The following is a 23,150-nucleotide window of genomic DNA, read 5'->3' on the forward strand; positions in this document are numbered from 1 at the left end:
AATCCTTGTTTGTGATTTTTTAATATATTTTATCTAATATTATATTTAATAATTATGAAATGTCATAAATAAAAGTCTTTCAAAATTTAATTTTTTTAACAACAGAAAACCCAATCCGAAAATAGAGTGTTGGGTTCCTTTTTCGAGTTGAGTTGGGTTACCAATCTAACCAACCCGAATTTTTGGCTGGGTCATCTCCCAACCCAACTCAATCCGACCCATGCACACCCCTAATCATGATATACTTGATGGTGTTAATATAACACATGCGGAAGCAATTTGGATCTTAGGCACTTTTAGAACATCAATTATTGTAAATAACTAGCATGTTCATAAGTATTAAAACTTAATGAGTTTAAATACTAACCTTTTGTAGTTCAAACTCCTTTTGCCTCACGAACCGGTTTCGAACCACCACTAGTGTCTTCTCCACTATCCTCCGGCCTTAGAACGGGATTGTGGAATCCGGTGAGTGACTAAACTTGGGAGAGATTTTGTATATGTGAAAGAGAGTGTTTGTCTCAAGGTTTTTCATCAAGATGAAGAATCCCTTCCAAGTATCATGATCACTCTATTTAAAGAGTCAAGTTTGTGCATGTTCATGCAAACTTGAAATCACCAAATTTTGACACTTAAAATTTCACTCAAATGTTTGGGATTATGTGGCAAGCATGCATGTTTGAGTTAACCAAATTTTGACACTCAAAATTCCACTCAAACTTGTGGGGTTTATTTGGCAAACATGCAAGTTTGGTTAAACCAAATTTTGACACCTCAAAATTCCACTAACATGGATTTTTCCATTAGATGAAAGTCAACATTTTGACTTTCTTCATTTTAATTCAACAATTAATTTGAATAATGAATTTCAAATTAAAGTAACATTAAATGATTAATTAAACTATTTAATTAATATTTAATATTAATTCAAATGCCAATCCCAATCAATTCCGACACATAATTGATTAAGATATTTAAATCTTATTTAAATATCTCAGATTCTCTCTTTTCGTTTAATTCGTAAATAAAACAAAATTGTGGTTAAATATATCGTATATATGTAACGCATATTCCTTAATTTGAATTCGAACACTTCGAACTCACTCGTCACACTGTTCTATGGTTTAGTCCGATATGAGCTAGCAGAGGGACCTAATGGACCTATAGATCATGGGCTCCAACGATCCAAGATTAACCGATTAAACTCATTAACCTGGTTAACCAACATTCGTTAACTACTAGAACACTCTACTATAGCCTAGTAGTTGCACTCCCCTCACTATAGATATATTTCTGTCCATCTGATATAACCATGATTAGTAAGTCGATCCTTCACAGGTTGTTCGTAACTAGAGCTGGGTCAATTTACCGTTTTACCCCTGAAGTTACTTTTTGTTCCTTATGTCTCACTGATCCTCTAATGAACAATTGGTTTGTGGTCCAACCAGTAAACCGAATCCCTCTCAGGCCAATGAGAGGGTGGGGCCCCTTGTTCAAGACCTGGAGTCAGTGCTTAAGGGAACTACCTTTCTTCTATCCCTAAAAGTGGGTAGGAGTAAATTCCGTCTTGCACCCCACGTCCCCAGCCATTCACCTAGTCTTACCCCTGAAATGGGAGGCCTGTTGAGTCGGCGAACTAGAGCCACTCTCACCCATGCAAATCTAAGGATAATTCCGAATAAACAGAAGTTCATGGTTAGCTCAGGATTAAAACCGAGTTACCTAGGTTATCGAATGAAAAGAAAATCAGTCTCAACAGTAAACGACTTTATAAAGTGAGAGTGGTTTTTTTCATGGTCCGATCTTATGCAATACTCATTGCATAGGACGCCCCCACTCACATGTCTCCACATGCACAATTTAGTGATCACATTGTTTATATCATATACAAAAGTGGGCCGCATCCATAGTGTCCCCAGAATAAGGTACTCAGCCTTATCCTTATACTATAGATCATTTTGACTATATACTTGAACTTGATCCACTCTTATGTCTCTACATATAGTTCAAGTAATCATACTATAGCTAGAGTGTTCTTAGTTTATTGGATTTAGATTAATGATCGTAAAGTTCACTTTATTCAATAACAAGTTTTACTGAATAAACATCAATAATAACTTTATTGAAAATAGAATATATCTTTGTTTACAAACTATGAGTTTTAGGACATAAAACCCAACAATACTCTATTAGACATAATTAAAACACTAAAATCTCATTCGAGTAGAAATACAAGATCTACGTTAACAAAAACAACAATATTCATTGATCTTAAAAAGTTCTCGAAATTAGGTCTTCAAATTCATAAAAGAATTTTGTCTAGCTTAGTGTAAGAAAGTATAAAATTAGTCTAGCAAACAAGAAACTCGTTGTGCCCTAAATATGGCAAATTCCTTCCGTTCTAGACTTATGTCGAGATATTTAAAATAAACACAAATTAAAATAAATAAATAAAATAACACTTGCAACACATGGATTGAAACACTTGTTTATAATATGATGTTTAAAATTTATAATATAGAAAATCAAACGAGATAAGGAAAGAAAGAGAAACAAACATTTATCTCACTATCATTTGTATAAAGTTTACTTTGTTTTGGAGGACATTTATGTATATTTTATGGATGTTATTAAAATAATGAATACAATATATAACATATTTGAATCAAATGAGGTCATATCTTACCTTGATTTGGTCAAATAAATGGATATATTAAAAATGTTATTAAAATTAATTAAAGTATTCGATATTTCAATAACACTATCGGGTGAAAGTCACTTCTATAATCAATATTATATTTATGTTACAAGTAGGCATATCTCAAATGACATAAAATATATATTATCGAAAAGTTCGAAATTTAAACTGAGAGTAATTCTTGGGTGATCTCTTGAGAATTTGCCTAGTATGCTGTGAATGAGAATAAAATATCTTAGAAGGACTCATGTTTATCTGTGGGGATAGTTTTTACTCTTAGAAGTGTTGTGATAACGTCACAAAGGATGAAAGGGAATATCGAAACCATTAGATGCTGAATCCAGATTCCGAATTCTGGGTATGGGTCGTGATAATAAGACAATCCTACTATTTTTGAATAGGTTGTACAATTTGTCCCTCTTTTATTTCGTCTTGCAAACATTCCATAGATCGGTAGATTTCATATAAATTTCCATAACAAGCTATCCAAAATGGATAGTTATTAACATGGTTATCACAACATCTACGTGCTTGGTTGACCTCTTTCATGACATGTTGCAAAGAATAAAATGAGACAAGAAAATGAATCTTTCCACAAGTATGTATCAAAATACATATCTTTCAAGATATCGGTAAAATACAAAGTTTTAGAACAGGACGAGATCTATACAAACACCAAAAATTGTTCTCACATGCACACATTCAATAATTTTTCAAAATCTACTTTATTAATCATTCAGATCCAAGCACATAATACTTTAATCACAATGGTTTTTGACTTTTCCTTAATAAAATAATCCATGACTATTCAAAACAACAAAAACACTAACAATTCTTTTTCTAAAAGGTTGGAGGAATGTAAATTTTCGGTGCGGGATTGCCACATCTCAGGATTTCAACACGATACTTAATGTTCGGTTCTACCCAACCTCTGAACGAAGATCTTGGCGACCCAAATGAGAAAAGGAATTATAATGCAACAAAGAGTAACAAGCCCAACAATTCCATACCAAACCCGAAGCAAAACCAATAAGTAACTTTGGGATGTTTGGTTCGCACTAACCATTGCGAATCCACAAACGTATGCAAACGCTAAGCATGCAACGGCAACACACATGGCTAATGTCAACAACCCACCAAAAATCCTGTTTTTCAAAGGAAACCCACTCACTATCATTAGAATCACACTCACTGATGCAAGGAACGATATCGAATTCGCCATAAAATAACGTATGTAGATTTGGAGTGATTTGCATGCCATTATTGCAGTCCCAGCTTGGGCATGCACATCTATTCCCTGTTTCCAGCTGCAATTAGTCAACACATCTTGTTGCCAAATCCCGCCAGGAGGGTCGATCGCACCTTGAAATGTCACGGTTGCTATCACCGTCGCTACCAACATCAACGTGCCTTGCACTTCTTGTAGCCAATCCCCTTTGTATTTTAGACTATTCTTCCAAATCTCCCACCATCCTCTCTTTTCCTTGGATACTCGTTTTCTTCTTTTCTTGTTTCTAGTTCGTTGAACGCTCCATTTTTTACTTCTTTTTGTGACATTTGGAGCTTCTAAATCCGCCATGGTCAATGGATTCTCAGTATCATTGAAGCAAAAGATTAGAACATTTGGAACAATTTCTGGGTCTTCTTCAATTTGCGTCTTCCACGTTTGAATGAAGCCAATTTTTGAAGCTTGATAGAGCTTTCTTGTACTCTTTTCAACAGGAGGTATCCTTATCCTAATTTCATCATTGCCTCTGGCTTCTTGAGACTTGGAAGATTGGGTTTGTTCTTGATGTTTTTCTTCCATTTGTTTCTGCTTTAACTCACCTCCAAATCATCATTTGCTCCAAGAACAATTTATAAGTCCAACAAATTTGTGTTTTTAAGACATTTTGTTGAAATTCATTGACCTCTAAATTTTTAATTTTGATGCGTGAAATAGTGGTCACCAATTGTAGAAGAAGTAAGAACTCATTATTTATTCATTTTAAAGTTGAATGATTGATTATATGTATAGTGTCGTCCCCTTAACACGGCGGTGACTTTATGAACGCATACTCATCCAAATAAGAAAAATATTTGCTAAAAACAACCACTTATAATTTTATAAGTGATACGAAGAAAAGCGAGTAATAAATGGATACAAGATATTTGTTTGTAATAAAAGAGCAAATATTAATCCTAATGGAAGGACAAAATTTTGAGAAATTCATGAACCTTTCTATGTTCTTCTTTAGTCCAAAACTCTCTTTTTTTTTTTGTTCTTGGCCGGGTTGCGATTCAGCTCGATCATCGACGTAGCCCCCGACAACAGATGCGATGGTTTAACGGACCACTCCATTTGTTGCATTGTCGCCAGGTCCTCAAACATAACCATGCAATAATTTAAGACCTCCCTCTTGGGGTTGCTGGGAATGAGATAGGCGATCAGCTTTCCAACGGTCCGCCGTGTTCTCCATGACTATCAAAAAAGCGACCTCAAAGGCTTCAAGCTCCTCTGTTGTCCACTGTCGAAAACCTTGGGAAGGAGAACAAGAACCAGAAAATGGTACCGTTCTTTCGCCGTCGTAATTAGGGTTTTCTAACGGGGCTCTAGCATAAAAGTACCTTGGCCGAAAAAATTAGGGTTTACTGAAAAGCTCCCGCGTATAAAAATCTTGATCGGAAAAATTATGGATTATTACTGGTACTGGAAGTTACTGTTACTGAACACGACTCTCCATAATGGTATGATATTGTCTACTTTGAGCATAAGCTCTCATGGCTTTGTTTTGGGTTTCCCCAAAAGGCCTCATACCAATGGAGTTAGCATTCCTCACTTATAAACCCATAATCATTCCCTAAATTAGTCGATGTGGGACTTCCATCATCCAACAGTTACTTGTTTTAATGTCTTTTGTTGCCGTTTATTTCTGATGGGGTTGAACATATTTGGAATGGGTGATGGGGTGAATATAGCAAATAGAGTGGTGGTTACAAAATCACACATACAGGTGGCCGGTCATAATCAGCAGTACGAAAGAGGCGGAGTATTCACGATACCAATACTGTCGATCCGGTATTATTAATGCAAGTACGTGCTAGTCTAGGACTACCACCAATACAATCACCAGATATCGGGCATCTTTTTCAATGGTTCTAGATGAATCTGAACAATCTTACTACAAATTAAAAATTATGGCCAATAAGATCAATCTCAACCATCTTATTACAAATTAAAAATTATGGCCAATAACATAACCTTTGCTTACAGATCTTCCATAGTGTAAAAGTAATCTAATTCTAGCACCTTTGCTTCCAGATCTTCCATCGTAAAAGTAATCTAATTCTAGCATTATCTCTTGGTTGATCTGAATTTTATATAACGTGGTGTTAATTACGGTGTTAATTACTTTCATTCAAAGGTTCTTACTTTGATTCAAAGGTTCGAGGGGTTAATTTCGGTGTTAATTACTTTGATTCAAAGGTTCTTGCTCCAACAAAAGCTTGAATCGGGAAGTGTTAATTACTTTGATTCAATTCAAAGGTTCTTGCTTCAACAAAAGCTTGGATCGTTGGGCTGAGGATTAGGGTTTGTTAAGGATAGTTGACCGTTCATTATAAGGCAAATATCTACATTACAGGTTACCATATTTGCCCTCTTATTAAAGGCAAATATATTGCATTCATTTATTATTCTTTCCTTTTATTACTATTTCCATATTATTTGTAATTTACCATATTTCTGTATCCTGTAAATGATTATAAATAAGAGAACTCTCACCCCATTTAGGTGTGGTGGATTAATCAAACATTCACATGGTATCAGAGCCCTTTTGGTTTAACAACCCTGATCCTTTCTTCTCTATGGCTTCCGAATCTTCTTATCATCTTCTTCCTTTCAATACTCTAATCCATATGATCACCATCAAATTTTCTTCCTCCAATTATCTTCTTTGGAAAAGCCAACTTCTCCCTCTTCTTGAGAGTCAAGACATGCTGGGCTATGTCGATGGAACTATGGTTCCACCACCTCGCTTTGAACCAGAAACCTCTTCAACACTCAACCCCAAATATTTGGCATGGAGAGTAGCCGATCAACGACTTCTCTGTCTCCTGCTCTCCTCTCTCACTGAGGAAGCCATGGCTGTTGTCGTTGGTCTCTCTACTGCACGTGATGTTTGGCTTGCGTTGGAAACTACGTTCAGCCATCAGTCGAAAGCTCGTGAACTGAGACTCAAGGATGACTTGCAGTTGATGAAACGTGGCACCAAACCTGTTGCTGAGTATGCCCGTGCCTTCAAAAAAATTTGTGACCAACTTCATGCCATTGGCAGACCGGTCGAGGACATTGATAAAGTGCACTGGTTCCTTCGTGGACTCGGCACCGAATTTTCAGCTTTTTCTACTGCTCAGATGGCTCTCACCTCTATCCCCTGTTTTGCAGATTTAGTCTCTAAAGCTGAAAGTTTTGAGTTGTTTCAACTCTCCCTTGAGTCCTCTAACTCCACTCCTACAGCATTCACAGTCACTAATCGTGGTCGCACCCATAGAAGCCACCCTGCTTCCTTTACCAACCAGCGAGGTCGTTCTTATTCTCACAAAAACAACTCTTCTAATCGAGGACGAACCCACTCAAGTCAAGGTCGTCGACCACCTCACTGCCAAATATGCCGCAAAGAGGGCCATTATGCTGACCGCTGCAACCAACGGTATGTTCGACCTGATTCTTCTCATGCTCACCTTGCTGAAGCCTTTAACACGTCATGTTCTATTGCTGGATCCGATGCTGCTGATTGGTTTCTGGACACTGGAGCTTCGGCCCATATGACTGTCGACCCATCTATTTTGGATCAGTCTAAAAATTACACGGGTAAGGACTCTGTGATTGTAGGAAACGGTGCATCCCTACCCATTACCCACACCGGTACTCTTTCTCCTGTTCCAAATATTCACTTGTTCGATGTCTTGGTTGTCCCTCACCTCACTAAAAATCTTCTTTCCATAAGTAAATTAACGTCTCATTTTCCTCTCTCCGTTACATTTACTAATAATCTTATTACTATCCAGAATCGTCAAACAGGAAGGGTGGTGGCAACCGGTAAAAGAGATGGAGGGCTATATGTGCTGGAGCGCGGCAACTCTGCTTTTATTTCAGTCCTTAGAAACAAATCTTTACGTGCTTCATATGATTTATGGCATGCTCGTCTAGGTCATGTGAATCATTATGTTATTTCTTTTTTAAATAGAAAAGGTCATCTTTCTCTTACGTCTTTATTGCCTTCTCCATCATTATGTAATACTTGTCAGCTTGCGAAAAGTCATCGATTGCCTTATTCCCGTAATGAACGTAGGTCATCTCATGTGTTAGATCTTATTCATTGTGATCTTTGGGGTCCTTCTCCCATCAAATCAAATTCGGGTTTCCTTTATTATGTTATTTTTATTGATGATTATTCTCGATTCACTTGGTTTTACCCTTTAAAATTTAAATCTGATTTTTTTTTATATTTTTCTTCAATTTCAAAAATTTGTAGAAAATCAATATTCTTCTCGTATCAAGGTATTTCAAAGCGATGGTGGTACCGAATTTACTAGTACTTGTTTCAAAACTCATTTACGTAATTCTGGCATTCACCATCAACTCTCTTGTCCATATACACCTGCTCAAAATGGTCGTGCTGAGAGAAAACATCGTCATGTGACTGAGACTGGCTTGGCCCTTCTCTTTCAGTCTCATCTTTCTTCTCGTTTTTGGGTTGACGCCTTCAGCACTGCAGCTTATATTATCAACCGGTTGCCTACTCCACTTCTTGGAGGTAAGTCACCCTTTGAACTCCTTTATGGCTACACTCCACATTATGACAATTTTCATCCCTTTGGTTGTCGTGTGATTATATGCCTAACAAGCTTTCTCCCCGTAGCATTCCTTGTATTTTTTTTGGTTATAGTCCTGCTCATAAAGGGTTCCGCTGTCTTGATCCCGCCACCACTAAGCTATATATCACATGTCATGCTCAATTTGATGAAACTCACTTTCCTGCTATCCCTAGCTCCCAGACCCAACCTCTTTCCTCTATTCCTATTTCAAATTTCTTAGAACCACATTTTCATCATATTGATTCATCCCCCTCTACCACTTCATCACCGCAAACTCCTCGATCCAGTTCATCCCCATGTGATATTTGTTCTGACCTTGTAGATGAGTCTGTGCAGGTTGATACTTCTCTTGCAGGTTCCACTTTGCCACCCTCGACTTCTAATTCGACCTCTATTGAACCTCCTGTTGATTTCTCTTCTTTGGGCACTCATCCTATAATCACACGAGCCAAAGCTGGTATATTCAAGACTCGTCATCCAGCAAATCTTGATATTTTGGGCTCATCTGGACTTCTTTCTGCTCTTCTTGCATCCACTGCTTGGGTGGCTAATCTGCGGCTAAGAATCCTGCTTGGGTGGCTGCCATGGATGAAGAAATTCGAGCATTACAACAAAATGATACTTGGACTTTGGTTCCTCGCCCTGCCAACACCAACATCGTGGGCTCTAAATGGGTGTTTTGTATTAAATATTTGCCTGATGGATCCGTCGAGCGTTTCAAGGCTCGTCTTGTTGCCAAAGGTTATACTCAGGTTCCTGGTCTTGACTACACTGACACTTTCAGTCCGGTTGTCAAAGCTACCACTGTCCGTGTTGTGCTTTCTATTGCAGTCACAAATAAATGGCCTCTTCGACAACTTGATGTCAAGAATGCTTTTCTCAATGGAACTCTTATTGAACGTGTTCATATAGAACAACCTCCTGGGTATATTGATCCTCAATTTCCTACTCATGTTTGTCTATTAAAGAAAGCCCTCTATGGTTTAAAGCAAGCTCCTCGTGCTTGGTTTCAGCGTTTTAGCTCATTTCTTCTCACACTTGGGTTTTCTTGCAGTCGCGCTGACACGTCCCTTTTTGTCTTTCATCAGCAATCTAACATTATCTATTTGCTTCTTTATGTTGATGACATTATTGTTACCGGCAACAACTCATCTCTTATTGACAGCTTTACTCGCAAGCTTCATTCTGAGTTTGCTACCAAAGATTTGGGTTCTCTCAGTTACTTTCTTGGTCTTGAAGCTTCACCCATTCCTGATGGTCTCTTTATTAGTCAGTTAAAATATGCTCGAGATATTCTTACTCGTGCTCAGTTGCTCGATAGCAAACCAATTCACACTCCCATGGTTGTTTCTCAACACCTGATTGCTGATGGTTCTCCTTTCTCTGATCCTACTCTCTACAGATCTCTTGTTGGCGCCCTTCAGTACTTGACTATTACGCGTCCAGATATTGCCTATGCTGTCAATTCTGCCAGTCAATTCTTGCATGCCCCTACTACAGATCACTTTCTTGCTGTCAAACGTATTCTTCGCTATGTCAAAGGAACACTCCACTTTGGTCTTACCTTTCGTCCATCCACTGTTCCTAGTACGCTAGTCGCTTATTCGGATGCTGACTGGGCTGGTTGTCCCGATACTCGTCGTTCTACATCCGGCTATTCTATTTATCTTGGTAACAATCTGGTTTCTTGGAGTGCCAAAAAGCAACCTACTGTCTCACGCTCCAGCTGTGAATCTGAGTATCGTGCTCTTGCAACAACCGCTGCTGAACTTCTTTGGGTTACGCATCTTTTGCATGACCTCAAGGTCCCTATTTCACAGCAGCCCTTACTCTTATGTGACAACAAAAGTGCTATTTTTTTGAGCTCTAATCCCGTTTCTCACAAGCGGGCCAAACATGTTGAACTAGATTATCATTTCCTTCGAGACCTTGTTATCGCTGGCAAACTTCGCACACAATATGTACCCTCTCATCTCCAAGTTGCTGACATCTTCACAAAGAGTATTTCTCGACCTCTCTTTGAATTTTTCAGATCCAAGCTTCACGTTCGTTCAAATCCGACGCTCAGCTTGCGGGGGGGTGTTAAGGATAGTTGACCGTTCATTATAAGGCAAATATCTAGATATTTGCCTTACATTACCGGTTACCATATTTGCCCTCTTATTAAAGGCAAATATATTGCATTCATTTATTATTCTTTCCTTTTATTACTATTTCCATATTATTTGTAATTTACCATATTTCTGTATCCTGTAAATGATTATAAATAAGAGAACTCTCACCCCATTTAGGTGTGGTGGATTAATCAAACATTCACAGGTTCCTTATCAATTATTGTTCATCTTGTTTATAAAATGCTTATAAATACATGCGGCTACATAAAATACATACACATTATAAAAATAATTTAATCTTTATATATATATATATATTTAACCGTAATTATTTCTTACTCGATTAGGAATTTCATTTTCATCCCTCCTCAATTTCATTTTTTTAATATTTTATTAAAAAAAATTAAAAAACACATTATAAAAACACTAAACTATTAATATTTTATTTAAAAAATGTTTTCAACTTAACAAAAATTAAAAATACATTTTAACATTCTTGAAAAGTTAAAAAATATTATTATTACACTGCTATTTTCAAAATACAACCACCTAACACTACTTCCAATAGATATTTTCCTTGACTTTCCCTCAATGGTTCCAAGATGCATCTGCTGTGGTGTCCACACCAGGTGTTTTGTTCTCCTCCCCAACCGGGACATCACAATCCACACCTCTTTAGGGCCTAGCATCCTTGCTGGAACTTGGATGTGGGACCCTACCAAATCGATCTCTTTGGGAGCCAGCGTCTTTACTACACACTGCCTCGTGTCTACCCTTTGGAGAACAGCCGAGGCTCACTGCTAGCCAATATTGTCCTCTTTAGATTTTTCGTGGCTTTCCACACCCTTATAAAAGTATTTTATTCCTCTCTCAACCGACGTGAGACATTACATGAAATCACAACCATATTAATATTACATAGGAGAAGATTTAGAATCACTCACTTGTTTTATATCAAAAGCCGATCGATTTTTTTTCTTTAGAATCACTCACTTGTTTTATATCAAAAGCCGATCGATTTTTTTTCTTGAATATGTAGTTTGACAGTGTGGACAATATCTTCGTATAAGGGTAGATTTAGCAATTTGTGCACCCACAATCTTTATTGCAATAAAAATCAGTTAGAAAAACATTTGCATGAACATGAAGTTAAACATCAAATGAAGAGTTAACAAAATTTTGTGTTCCTCGTTTTAAAGTTTCACTTACAATATTAAACACGTTTTCTTGTCATTGCAACGCCGGCTAGATTTGTTTTCATCATCCTCCCTTATTCAATAATAAATCTATAAGAACATCACTTCTTATCCATAAAAAATCACCTATTTCTTTTGTTAATACAATTATTGTTCATCTTGTTTATAAAAATGCCTAAAAACACCCGTTGCTACATAAAATACACACACTTTATAAAAATAATTTAATCTTTATATATTTAAGGTAAGATTTCTTACCGGGTTAGGAATTTCATTTTTATTGCTGTTATCATTTTTTTTAAATATTTTATTAAAAAAAAAAAGGTTAAAACAAATATTATAAAAACTATTTTACACGTTACAGAAACTATTAATATTTTATTTAAAAAATGTTTTCAACTTTCAAAAAATTAAAAATGCACTTAACACTTTTTTTAAAAGTTAAAAAATATAATTATTACTGCTCCCTTCTAAAAAATATTTTATTCAGCATAGAAACTCCTTTCTCCCAATCATACAAAATAGATTAATATTAAAAAAAAAAACTTATTATTCATTTTTTAAAATGAACCTTCTTCCAAATATTTTTTATACACATAGTAGATTAATACAAAATAGTTCGAAAAAAAAAAAAAACTTATTATTCATCTCGAAAATGAACCTGATTATTCCCTTCTCACTATTTTTTTATATTGCTTGCCCTACCATCCTCTTCTTTCTAAAAGATAAATTTTCCTCGAATTCAAACCCATAATTATTTTCAAAATACAACCGACACTACTTCGATATTAAATTCGGAGTGATAGCCATGGGCCCACTAGTAGATATTGGCTTTCCCTTGCCGTCAAACCTTTAAAATGCATTTGGTAGGAGAGGTTTCCACCCCTTGAGTTTCGTTCTCCTCTCCATCTGATATGGGACATCACAATCCACACACCTTTAGGGCCCAGCGTTCTCGTTGGCACTCGGATGTGGGACCCAACTAAATCTACCCTTTGGAGGCTAGCATGCTTACTGACACACTGTCTTGTGTCTACCCCTTCGGAGAACAGCCTAGGCCCACTGCTAGAAGACATATGGTACTTTTTAGACAAAAAAAAAGGGAAGGGTCAGTTTTAAAACATCTATTTATTTTTCAACATGTATTGACGATTTTGTGGCCCAATGGATAAGGCGCTGGTCAAAGAAACCAGAGACACTGGGTTCAATCCCCAGCAAAGTCGGTTAAGTTCATGATCCATAAAACTAGTTTAGAATCCGTATAAGACAAAAAATGGGAAGGGTCGATTTTTAAAACAGCTATTTATTTATTTATTTTTCCAATGGCAGAGTCGGTTCGATAGCTCTAACTCTCAAGGCCGAGGAAAAGCTAAAGAGAAGGACCACAAGGAGGCACCGAAGGTGATAGGGGATTGACCTCTACGGCGAGGAAAGAGACCCCTTTTTCCCTTCCCTCAATATATATGGGACGCTTGACTAAGAGTTGAGAAAGTAGCTACGGCGAGGAAAGAGACCCCTTTTTCCCTTCCTTCAATATATATGGGACGCTTGACTAAGAGTTGAGAAAGTAGCTCCATCATGGAGCGGCGAGGAAAGAGACCCCTTTTTCCCTTCCTTCAATATATATGGGACGCTTGACTAAGAGTTGAGAAAGTAGCTCCATCATGGAGCATTGTACAAGTGCTTAAGACTCCTTGGGGCCGTGGCCACAACTCTTTCTTCTAGTTGGGCTTTTTAGCAAGCTACCCCAAACAGGGTGTATAAGACAAAAAATGGGAAGGGTCGGGTTTTAAAACATCTATTTATTTTTAACATGTATTGACGATGCTGTGGCCCAATAGAAAAGGTGTTGGTCTACGAAACTAGAGACCCTGGGTTCGATCCTCAGCAGAGTCCGTTCCTTAGAACTAGTTTAGAATCCCACCCAAAAATGGGAAGCAGATCTCCCACAACAAAACAAAGTCTATAAGACAAAAACCCGTCATGTATTTTTGGATCCATAAACCTAGTTGGGTCGGGTTTTAAAACATCAATTTATTTTTCAACATGTATTGATGACTCTGTGGCCTAATGGATAAGGCGCTGGTCTACGAAACCAGAGACTCTGGGTTGAACACCCAGTAGAGTCGGTTCTCTTCATGATCCATAGAACTAGTTTATCGCCAAATGGATAAGGCGCTGGTCTACCAACCCATCTACCAACCCATAGATTTAGAATCTCACACAACCAACAACCAAACAGAATCCTTCGAGTAAATCTCACACAACCACGAAAAATGGGAAGGGAAGGGTCGGGTTTTAAAACATCTATTTATTTTTCAACATGTATTGACGACTCTGTGGCCTAATGGATAAGGAGCTGGTCTACGAAACCGGTTCTCTTCATGATCCATAGAACCAATTTAGAATCCCACTTAAAAATGGCGTTTTATTCATGGGAAGGGTCGGGTTTTAAAACATGTGTATTGGATAAGGCATTGGTCTACGAAACCAGAGATTTTGGGTTCGAACCCCAGCAGAGTCGGTATCGGTACAGTTCATGATCCATAAAACTAGTTTAGAATCCCACGGTGTATGAGACGAAAAATGGGAAGGGTATGGTTTTAAAACATCTATTTATTTTTCAATATGTATTGACGACTCTGTGGCCCAATGGATAAGGCGTTGGTCTACGAAACTAGAGATTTTGGGTTCGACCTCCAGCAGAGTCGGTTCTCTTCATGATCCATAGAACTAGTTTAGAAATCCCACCAAAAAATGGCAAGGGTCGGGTTTTAAAACATCTATAGACTCTGGGTCCGATCCCCAGTAGAGTCGGTTCATTTCATGATAGATTTAGAATCCCACACAAAAATGGGAAGGGTCGGACACAAAAATGGGAAGGGTCGGGTTTTAAAACATCTATTATTTTTCAACATGTATTGACGACTCTGTGGCCCAATGGATAAGGCGCTGGTCTACGAAACCGGTTCTCTTCATGATCCATAGAACCAGTGTTCATGATCATGATGGGAAGGGTATGGTTTTAAAACATCTATTTATTTTTCAATATGTATTGACGACTCTGTGGCCAAATGGATAAGGCGCTGGTCTACGAAACCTCTTCATGATCCATAGAACTAGTTTATCTGTGGCCCAATGGATAAGGTGCTGGATTTTTCAACATTATGTATTGACGATAAGGCGCTGGTCTACGAAACCAGGGTCGGGTTTTAAAACATCTATTTATTTTTCAACATGTATTGACGACTCTGTGGCCCAATGGATGGGAAGGGTCGGGTTTTAAAACATCTATTTATTTTTCAACATGTATTGACGACTCTGTGGCCCAATGGATGGGAAGGGTCGGGTTTTAAAACATCTATTTATTTTTCAACATGTATTGATGACTCTGTGGCCCAATGGATAAGGCGCTGGTCTACGAAACCAGAGATTTTGGGTTCTCAGCAGAGTCGGTTCTCTTCATGATCCATAGAACTAGTTTAGAAATCCCACACAAAAATGGGAAGGGTCGGGTTTTAAAAACATCTATTTATTTTTCAACATGTATTGACGACTCTGTGGCCCAATGGATAAGGCGTTGGTCTACGAAACCGGTTCTCTTCACGATCCATAGAACCAGTTTAGAATCCCACTTAAAAATGGCGTTTTGTTCATGATCATGGGAAGGGTCGGGTTTTAAAACATGTGTATTGGATAAGGCGTTGGTCTACAAAACCAGAGATTCTGGGTTCGAACCCCAGCAGAGTCGATATCGGTACAGTTCATGATCCATAAAACTAGTTTAGAATCCCACGGTGTATGAGACGAAAAATGGGAAGGGTATGGTTTTAAAACATCTATTTATTTTCCAATATGTATTGACGACTCTGTGGCCCAATGGATAAGGCGCTGGTCTACGAAACCAGAGATTCTGGGTTTCATCCATAGAACTAGTTTAGAATCCCACTTAAAATGGGAAGGGTATGGTTTTAAAACATCTATTTATTTTTTAATATGTATTGACGACTTTGTGGCCCAATGGATAAGGCGCTGGTCTACGAAACCAGAGATTCTGGGTTCGATCCCCAGCAGAGTCGGTTCTCTTCATGATCCATAGAACTAGTTTATCTGTGGCCCAATGAATAAGGCGCTGGTCTACCATCACACACCCAACAACCAAATGGGTTTGATCCTCTGGAGAGTCGGTTCAGCCTTTTATATTCCCATATTCAACTCTCCTCCTTCCTTGAAAATGACTTTGACTCTCCAAACGTTTCGAGTTCTCGAGGGTGTTTGAGAGTACGGGAAAAACCAAGAGTGTTAGAGGGGAAAAGCGTGTGGTGGGTTCGTGGGTTTTCGAGTAGTTCTCGAAATCGATTAGCGTTGCTCTTTCGGAGAAAGAAAACGGGTGGAAGTAAGCATCGACGTCGAGATCGCGCTACCTTGAAAAAGGTAGGCCACCGGAACTGAAGGAGGAAGACGCCATGTCACCGTCGTCGGAAGTGGGTAGACTGTGTAGAGTGTTAGAGGGGAAAAGCGTGTGGTGGGTTCGTGGGTTTTCGAGTAGTTCTCGGAATCGATTAGTGTTGCTCTTTTGGAGAAAGAAAACGGGTGGAAGTAAGCATTGACGTCGAGATCGCGCTACCTTGAAGAAGGTAGGCCACTGGAACTGAAGGAGGAAGACGCCATGTCACCGTCGTCGGAAGTGGGTAGACTGTGTCGTCATCGGCAACGGCAGCGGCACACCTTCGTTTAGGGTTTATCAAGGTCTTTCGGGTATGGAAGATGAAAGATTCGGGTCGGGCTACTTCGTCTCTAGCCTAGTCCATAGACGAACACGGGCCGCGCTCATTCCGGCCCAATACGAACCCATCAAACGCGTGCATTGCTTTGCACGCGTATCCCGTGGCAGCTCAGCTCGGCTTGACGTGTGCCGCGGTTTTTGGCCCTTCCGAAGCCGTTTATACCCTCAGTTTTACCATCCGAGGTCAGTATGGTCCCTAAACGTTAAAGACAGATTAGGTCGGGGGTTTATTTTGATAAATAGCATGAGGTTTAGCTAGGGTACCTTATGAAAGGTTCTAAATTCTTATGTGGTTATCATAGGGCGTATTTAACCGCTGGCACTAGCTCGTTGAGAGTGACTTCAACCAAGACCATCGAGGTAAGCATGTCACCGTCGTCGGAAGTGGGTAGACTATGTAGAGTGTTAGAGGGGAAAAGCGTGTGGTGGGTTCGTGGGTTTTCAGTAGTTCTCGGAATCGATTAGTGTTGCTCTTTTGGAGAAAGAAAACGGGTGGAAGTAAGCATTGACGTCGAGATCGCGCTACCTTGAAGAAGGTAGGCCACCGGAACTGAAGGAGGAAGACGCCATGTCACCGTCGTCGGAAGTGGGTAGACTGTGTCGTCATCGGCAACGGCAGCGGCACACCTTCGTTTAGGGTTTATCAAGGTCTTCCGGGTAAGGAAGATGAAAGATTCGGGTCGGGCTACTTCGTCTCTAGCCTAGTCCATAGACGAACATGGGCCGCGCTCATTCCGGCCCAATACGAACCCATCAAACGCGTGCATTGCTTTGCACGCGTATCCCGTGGCAGCTCAGCTCGGCTTGACGTGTGCCGCGGTTTTTGGCCCTTCCGAAGTCGTTTATACCCTCAGTTTTACCATCCGAGGTCAGTATGGTCCCTAAACGTTAAAGACAGATTAGGTCGGGGGTTTATTTTGATAAATAGCATGAGGTTTAGCTAGGGTACCTTATGAAAGGTTCTAAATTCTTATGTGGTTATCATAGGGCGTATTTAACCGCTGGCACTAGCTCGTTGAGAGTGACTTCAACCAAGACCATCGAGGTAAGTGATTTTACTGTTGGAGTTAGCTTACTACGTGTTGTATGATGGTGCGTGCCCTGTGGCCCCTGCATGCACCATATTTATGTGATATGATTATGTGATGTATAGATTGTGTTGACCGTGGATTGTGTATATTATGTGATGTATGAACTTGTGTTGATTGTTGACTGTTTATGTTATGTCATGAATGAGATGTTAGTATTATATGCCATGAATATGTTGATTGATGCCATAGATACACGTAGAATTATCGAGTCATGTCATGAGATGTTTATGCAACTGGAATGTTTATGTAATATGCCATGTAATGTAAGTCATGTGAGATGTCATGTGATGTAAGAAACGTAAATGCGATGTTAGCACTGCTTATGTAATGCCATGTTAGATATGTTAAGGGACCTCATGCATATATGTATGTCACGTGCATCGGGATTCTTCCCCTTTATGTTACGAAAGAATGAAATACGATATTTATGTTCGCCATGATATCATGTGGGCCCTTTTCTGTTCTGTGGTGTCCGGCAACGTGTAACACGTTATGCCCGACCAAGCTAGGCCCAGGGGGTACGTATAAGAGCCCGCCTGGTGGGTCCATGTACACGTACATCGGCCATGTGTGAAAGAGTACCACACATCCAACCCTACCCGAAATAGAAAAGCGCCCAAGGCTATGAAAAGTTTATGAAAAGTTAGGTCCCGCTCATATGTTGCATGTGTTTGCATTCCTAACCCCAACAATGGGGTGACTTACTGAGTATTTCATAAAATACTCAAGCCACGTGCTACCTACATTTTTCAAGTAGAGGCAAGACGCCAATGTACGGTTGACGGCGGAGCTGAGGACACCATGGAAGTTGGAGATGAGATATTTTTAGGAGTTTACTCTTATTAGACTATTTTAAGTTTTACATCGAATATTGTTTCATTTGGATTTATTTCGAATTCAGTATTGAAGGATTATTTTCAGAGTTTAGGTTTTGTTTTGGATTCATGAATATTTATGAAAGACTCTTCCAAGGTTATTTATGATGAGCTTCCGCTTAATGAGATAAGTATGCATGGGTGACGTCACTAATTAGGTTAAAGAAAATTAGGGGCGTTACACGAAAAATGGGAAGGGTCGGGTTTTAAAACATCTATTTATTTTTCAACATGTATTGACGACTCTGTGGCCCAATGGATGACTCTGGGTTTGATTCCCAGCAGATTCAGTTCAGTTCATGATCCATAGGGTTTTAAAACATCTATTTATTTTTCAACAAAAATGGCAAGGGTCCGTGCAAATCTCCCCATATTATGGGGAAAGCCTCTTTCTTTCTCCGCCATATTATTAAAAGCTTGTTGTGTGGTAATAAGGGGTTTTGTTCTAGTCGCATAACAGAATAATGATTCTGTAGAGCTTCCTTCGGATTGAAACTGATGTTCTTTATGAACTTCCAAAAGTATTCCCCAGCGTTCAAACTAAGGCAATTTCATTTTCCTTGTTGTGTGGTAATATGCCATGTGGGTAATACACATTGTATATTACACACACAATCTCTTGGAACTCCAAAAGAGTCGGTTCAGTTCATGATCCATAAAACTAGTTTAGAATCCTACATAAATAGGGTTTAAATAGGGTTTTAAAACATCTATTTATTTTTCAACATGTATTGACGACTCTACTTTCGGTTCAACATGTATTGACGACTCTACTCTCGGTTTGGTTCATGATCTATAAAACTAGTTAAGAATCTCACACAACCAAACAGTGTCCAAGACAAAAAATGGGAAGGGTCGGGTTTTAAAACATTTATTTATTTTTCAACATGTATTGACGACTCTACTCTCGGTTTGGTTCATGATCTATAAAACTAGTTAAGAATCTCACACAACCAAACAGTGTACAAGACAAAAAATTGGGTTTTAAAACATCTATTTATTTTTCAACATGTATTGACGACTCTACTCTCGGTTTGGTTCATGATCTATAAAACTAGTTAAGAATCTCACACAACCAAACAGTGTACAAGACAAAAAATGGGAAGGGTCGGGTTTTAAAACATTTATTTATTTTTCAACATGTATTGACGACTCTACTCTCGATTTGGTTCATGATCTATAAAACTAGTTAAGAATCTCACACAACCAAACAGTGTACAAGACAAAAAATGGGAAGGGTCGGGTTTTAAAATATCTATTTATTTTTCAACATGTATTGACGACTCTGTGACCGAATGGATAAGACGCTGGTCTACTAAACCAGAGACCCTAGGTTTGATCCCCAAGAGAGTTGGTTCAGTTCATGTGCCATGAAACTAGTTTAGAATCTCACACAACCAAACAGGGTGTATAAGACAAAAAATGGGAAGGGTTCGGGTTTTAAAACATTTATTTGTTTTTCAACATGTATTGACGGGTACAGTATGCAAGACAAAAAATGGGAAGGGTCGGGTTTTAAAACATCTATTTATTTTTCAACATGTATTGACGACTCTACTCTCGGTTTGGTTCATGATCCATAAAACTAGTTAAGAATCTCACACAACCGAAAAATGGGAAGGGTCAGGTTTTAAAACATCTATTTATTTTTAAACATGTATTGATGACTCTGTGGCCCAATGGATAAGGTGTTGGTCTACGAAACTAGAGATTCTGGGTTCGATCCCCAGCAGAGTCAGTTCAGTTCATGATCTAAACAGGGGTGTATGAGACGAAAAATGGAAGGGTCGGGGGTTTTAAAACATCTATTTATTTTTCAACATGTATTGACGACTCTGTGGCCCAATGGATAAGGCCCTGGTCACCTAGGGTCACCAGAGACCCTATGAGACGAAAAATGGAAGGGTCGGAGGTTTTAAAACATCTATTTATTTTTCAGATAAGGCCCTGGTCACCTAGGGTCACCGGTTTGATCCCCAGGAGAGTTGGTTCAGTTCATGTGCCATGAAACTAGTCTAGAATCTCACACAACCACAACCAAACACAACCACAACCAAAGAGGGTGGTGTATAAGACAAAAAATGGGAAGGGTTCGGGTTTTAAAACATCTATTTATTTTTCAACATGTATTGACGGGTACAGTGTGCAAGACAAAAAATGGGAAGGGTCGGGAGGCGCTGGTCTACGAAACCAGAGACTCTGGGTTCGATCTTGACGACTCTGTGGCCCAATGGATAAGGCGCTAGTGTGCAAGACAAAAAATGGGATGGGTCGGGTTTTAAAACATCTATTTATTTTTCAACATGTATTGACTACTCTACTCTCGGTTTGGTTCATGATCCATAAAACTAGTTAAGAATCTCACACAACCGAACAGTGTACAAGACAAAAAATGGGAAGGGTCAGGTTTTAAAACATCTATTTATTTTTTAACATGTATTGACGACTCTGTGGCCCAATGGATAAGGCGCTGGTCTACGAAACCAGAGATTCTGGGTTCGATCCCCAGTAGAGTCGATTCAGTTCATGATCTATAAAACTAGTTTAGAATCCCCCACAAAAATGGCAAGGGTCCGGGCAAATTTCACACAACCATCAACCAAACAGGGGTGTATGAGACGAAAAATGGAAGGGTCGGGGGTTTTAAAACATCTATTTATTCTTGAACATGTATTGACGACTCTGTGGCCCAATGCATAAGGTGCTGGTCTACGAAACCAGATACTCTGTGGCCCAATGCATAGGGGTTGATCCTAGAAGAGTCCGTACGTGACTTAAACTAGTAAGCAACTCACACATTAAAAGTGTACAAGACAAAAAATAGGTAGGGTCGAGTTTTGGATATTTTTTAGACCAAAATGTTCGGTGAGTAAGTAAGTTTTTTCAACCCAAACAACCCTTAATTGAATAATGAATAACTCAACCATAAATTTTAAATTTTTTTTAATTAGATTTGTTCTAATGGTTTATTAAAAATTTTGAAATGTTGGTTCATAAAACATCTTCTATTTATTTTCGAACATTTAATTAAGATTAACCTTATTAAAAAATTATTTTCCAAAGAGTTAAAAATTACTAATGAATAAAAAAATGTAATTAAATAATAACATATATATATATATATGACTCTGTGGCCTAATGTTTAAGGCCATGATGGACGAATTCAGAAACTCATTCCCACAGATTCGGTGCATAACCCGTACAACTAGTTTAGTAGATCACACATTTAAAGCTACCAAATAGCGTACAAGATAAAAAATTGGTAAGGTCGGGTTTTATAAAAAAAAACTATATTTCAAATAGTTAAAAATTACTAGAGAATAAAAAAATGTAATTAAATAAAAATAATATATGTATTGTGGATAACGCGTTGGTCTACAAAACCAGAGATTCTGGATTTTAGTAGAGTTGATTCACGACATATATAACAAGTATAATAGGTCACATTTTAAAAACATCTATCTTTTTTTGTATTTCAAACCTTTTGAAAAATTATATTCCAAAGAGTTAAAAATTACTCGATAATAAATAATAATAAAAAAATATAATTAAATAAAAACAATATATATATGGATGATTCTGTCCCCAATGGATAAGGCGCGGGAGTACTTTAACGTGTATGTACGTGATTTATGTTTTAATGCTTGACGTACATGGTTTGATGTTTGCATGATGTTTACCTTAATATGATAATGTTTTCCATATTAAGCGTGCATGTTGTATGTTCATAAGTATAGGGATACTTCCCCAGAGATGATGAGTGCAGACACGCGATCATATTAAGCATGCATGTCGTATGTTCATAAGCATAGGAATACTTCCCCACAAATGATGAGTGCAGACACGCATAGTATGACGAACTATGCTTCCCCGAGAGATGATGAGTGCAGACACGCATAGTATGACGAAGCAGGGTGTTCATGAGGAGCATGACACCAGGGGTTCCACTGACCTCCAGACGTAGCTATAGATTAGCTTGACCATAGAGGATCCAGGGGATTTGTGAGCCCCTGGAGATTCACACTCGCATGTGTGGGTCGTGTGTGACCTCCAAACGTCGTTACAGATTAGTTTGACCAGAGAGGGTCCAGGGGATGTGCGAGCCCCTGGGGATTCACACTCGCACGTGTGGGTTGTGTGTAGGAAAGTATTACACATCCATAATAGTTTGAGACTGGAAGCCACCCCTAGAGAATAGAAATAGATCAGGATTGCATGTCTTGTGTATATCATTTTTCAGGTAAAGGCAAGGTATCCATACACGGATGACGACGACATCGCCAATAGTGACCGTGACACGTGCTTAGGATAGTCGCATATTTAATTTCCTAGTCTTAGGTTAGAATATGATGTTTGCATTTCATCATTTAAATTATTTTATTTTGTAATTTATTTATTTATTTTTTAATTCTAACGTCTTTGTTTGAAACACGTAAGACCGACAGTATTTTCTAGAAGTTTGAAGTTTTTCTGAACGTTTTTAAAGTCTATGTTATAAATGATGTTCATTTAAGAGTTATATTTTCGCATT

The 23,150-nt window shown here is 38.4% G+C and overlaps 1 protein-coding gene and 4 non-coding genes across 5 annotated transcripts; all 5 read left to right on the plus strand.

The window, feature by feature from the left end:
- Positions 1 to 6,673: 6,673 nt before the first annotated feature.
- LOC147793278 (uncharacterized) lies at positions 6,674 to 22,931 on the plus strand. Its single transcript, XM_087122192.1, has 6 exons — positions 6,674 to 7,604; positions 8,215 to 8,496; positions 8,880 to 9,100; positions 9,280 to 9,482; positions 9,960 to 10,362; positions 22,860 to 22,931. Exons 1-6 carry the CDS (start codon positions 6,674 to 6,676, stop codon positions 22,929 to 22,931), a joined length of 2,112 nt encoding a protein of 703 aa, XP_086978318.1.
- Positions 15,422 to 15,618, plus strand: TRNAR-ACG (transfer RNA arginine (anticodon ACG)). Its single transcript has 2 exons — positions 15,422 to 15,458; positions 15,583 to 15,618. It is a non-coding gene; the product is annotated as a tRNA-Arg (tRNA).
- On the plus strand, positions 15,874 to 15,946 carry TRNAR-ACG (transfer RNA arginine (anticodon ACG)). Its single transcript has one exon. It is a non-coding gene; the product is annotated as a tRNA-Arg (tRNA).
- Positions 20,285 to 20,357, plus strand: TRNAR-ACG (transfer RNA arginine (anticodon ACG)). Its single transcript has one exon. It is a non-coding gene; the product is annotated as a tRNA-Arg (tRNA).
- Positions 21,064 to 21,136, plus strand: TRNAR-ACG (transfer RNA arginine (anticodon ACG)). The gene has a single exon. It is a non-coding gene; the product is annotated as a tRNA-Arg (tRNA).
- Positions 22,932 to 23,150: the final 219 nt, after the last annotated feature.

Source organism: Cucurbita pepo, chromosome 3, assembly GCF_057944985.1.
Source record: "Cucurbita pepo subsp. pepo isolate OVF chromosome 3, ASM5794498v1, whole genome shotgun sequence".
NCBI classification, from domain to species: Eukaryota; Viridiplantae; Streptophyta; class Magnoliopsida; order Cucurbitales; family Cucurbitaceae; genus Cucurbita; species Cucurbita pepo.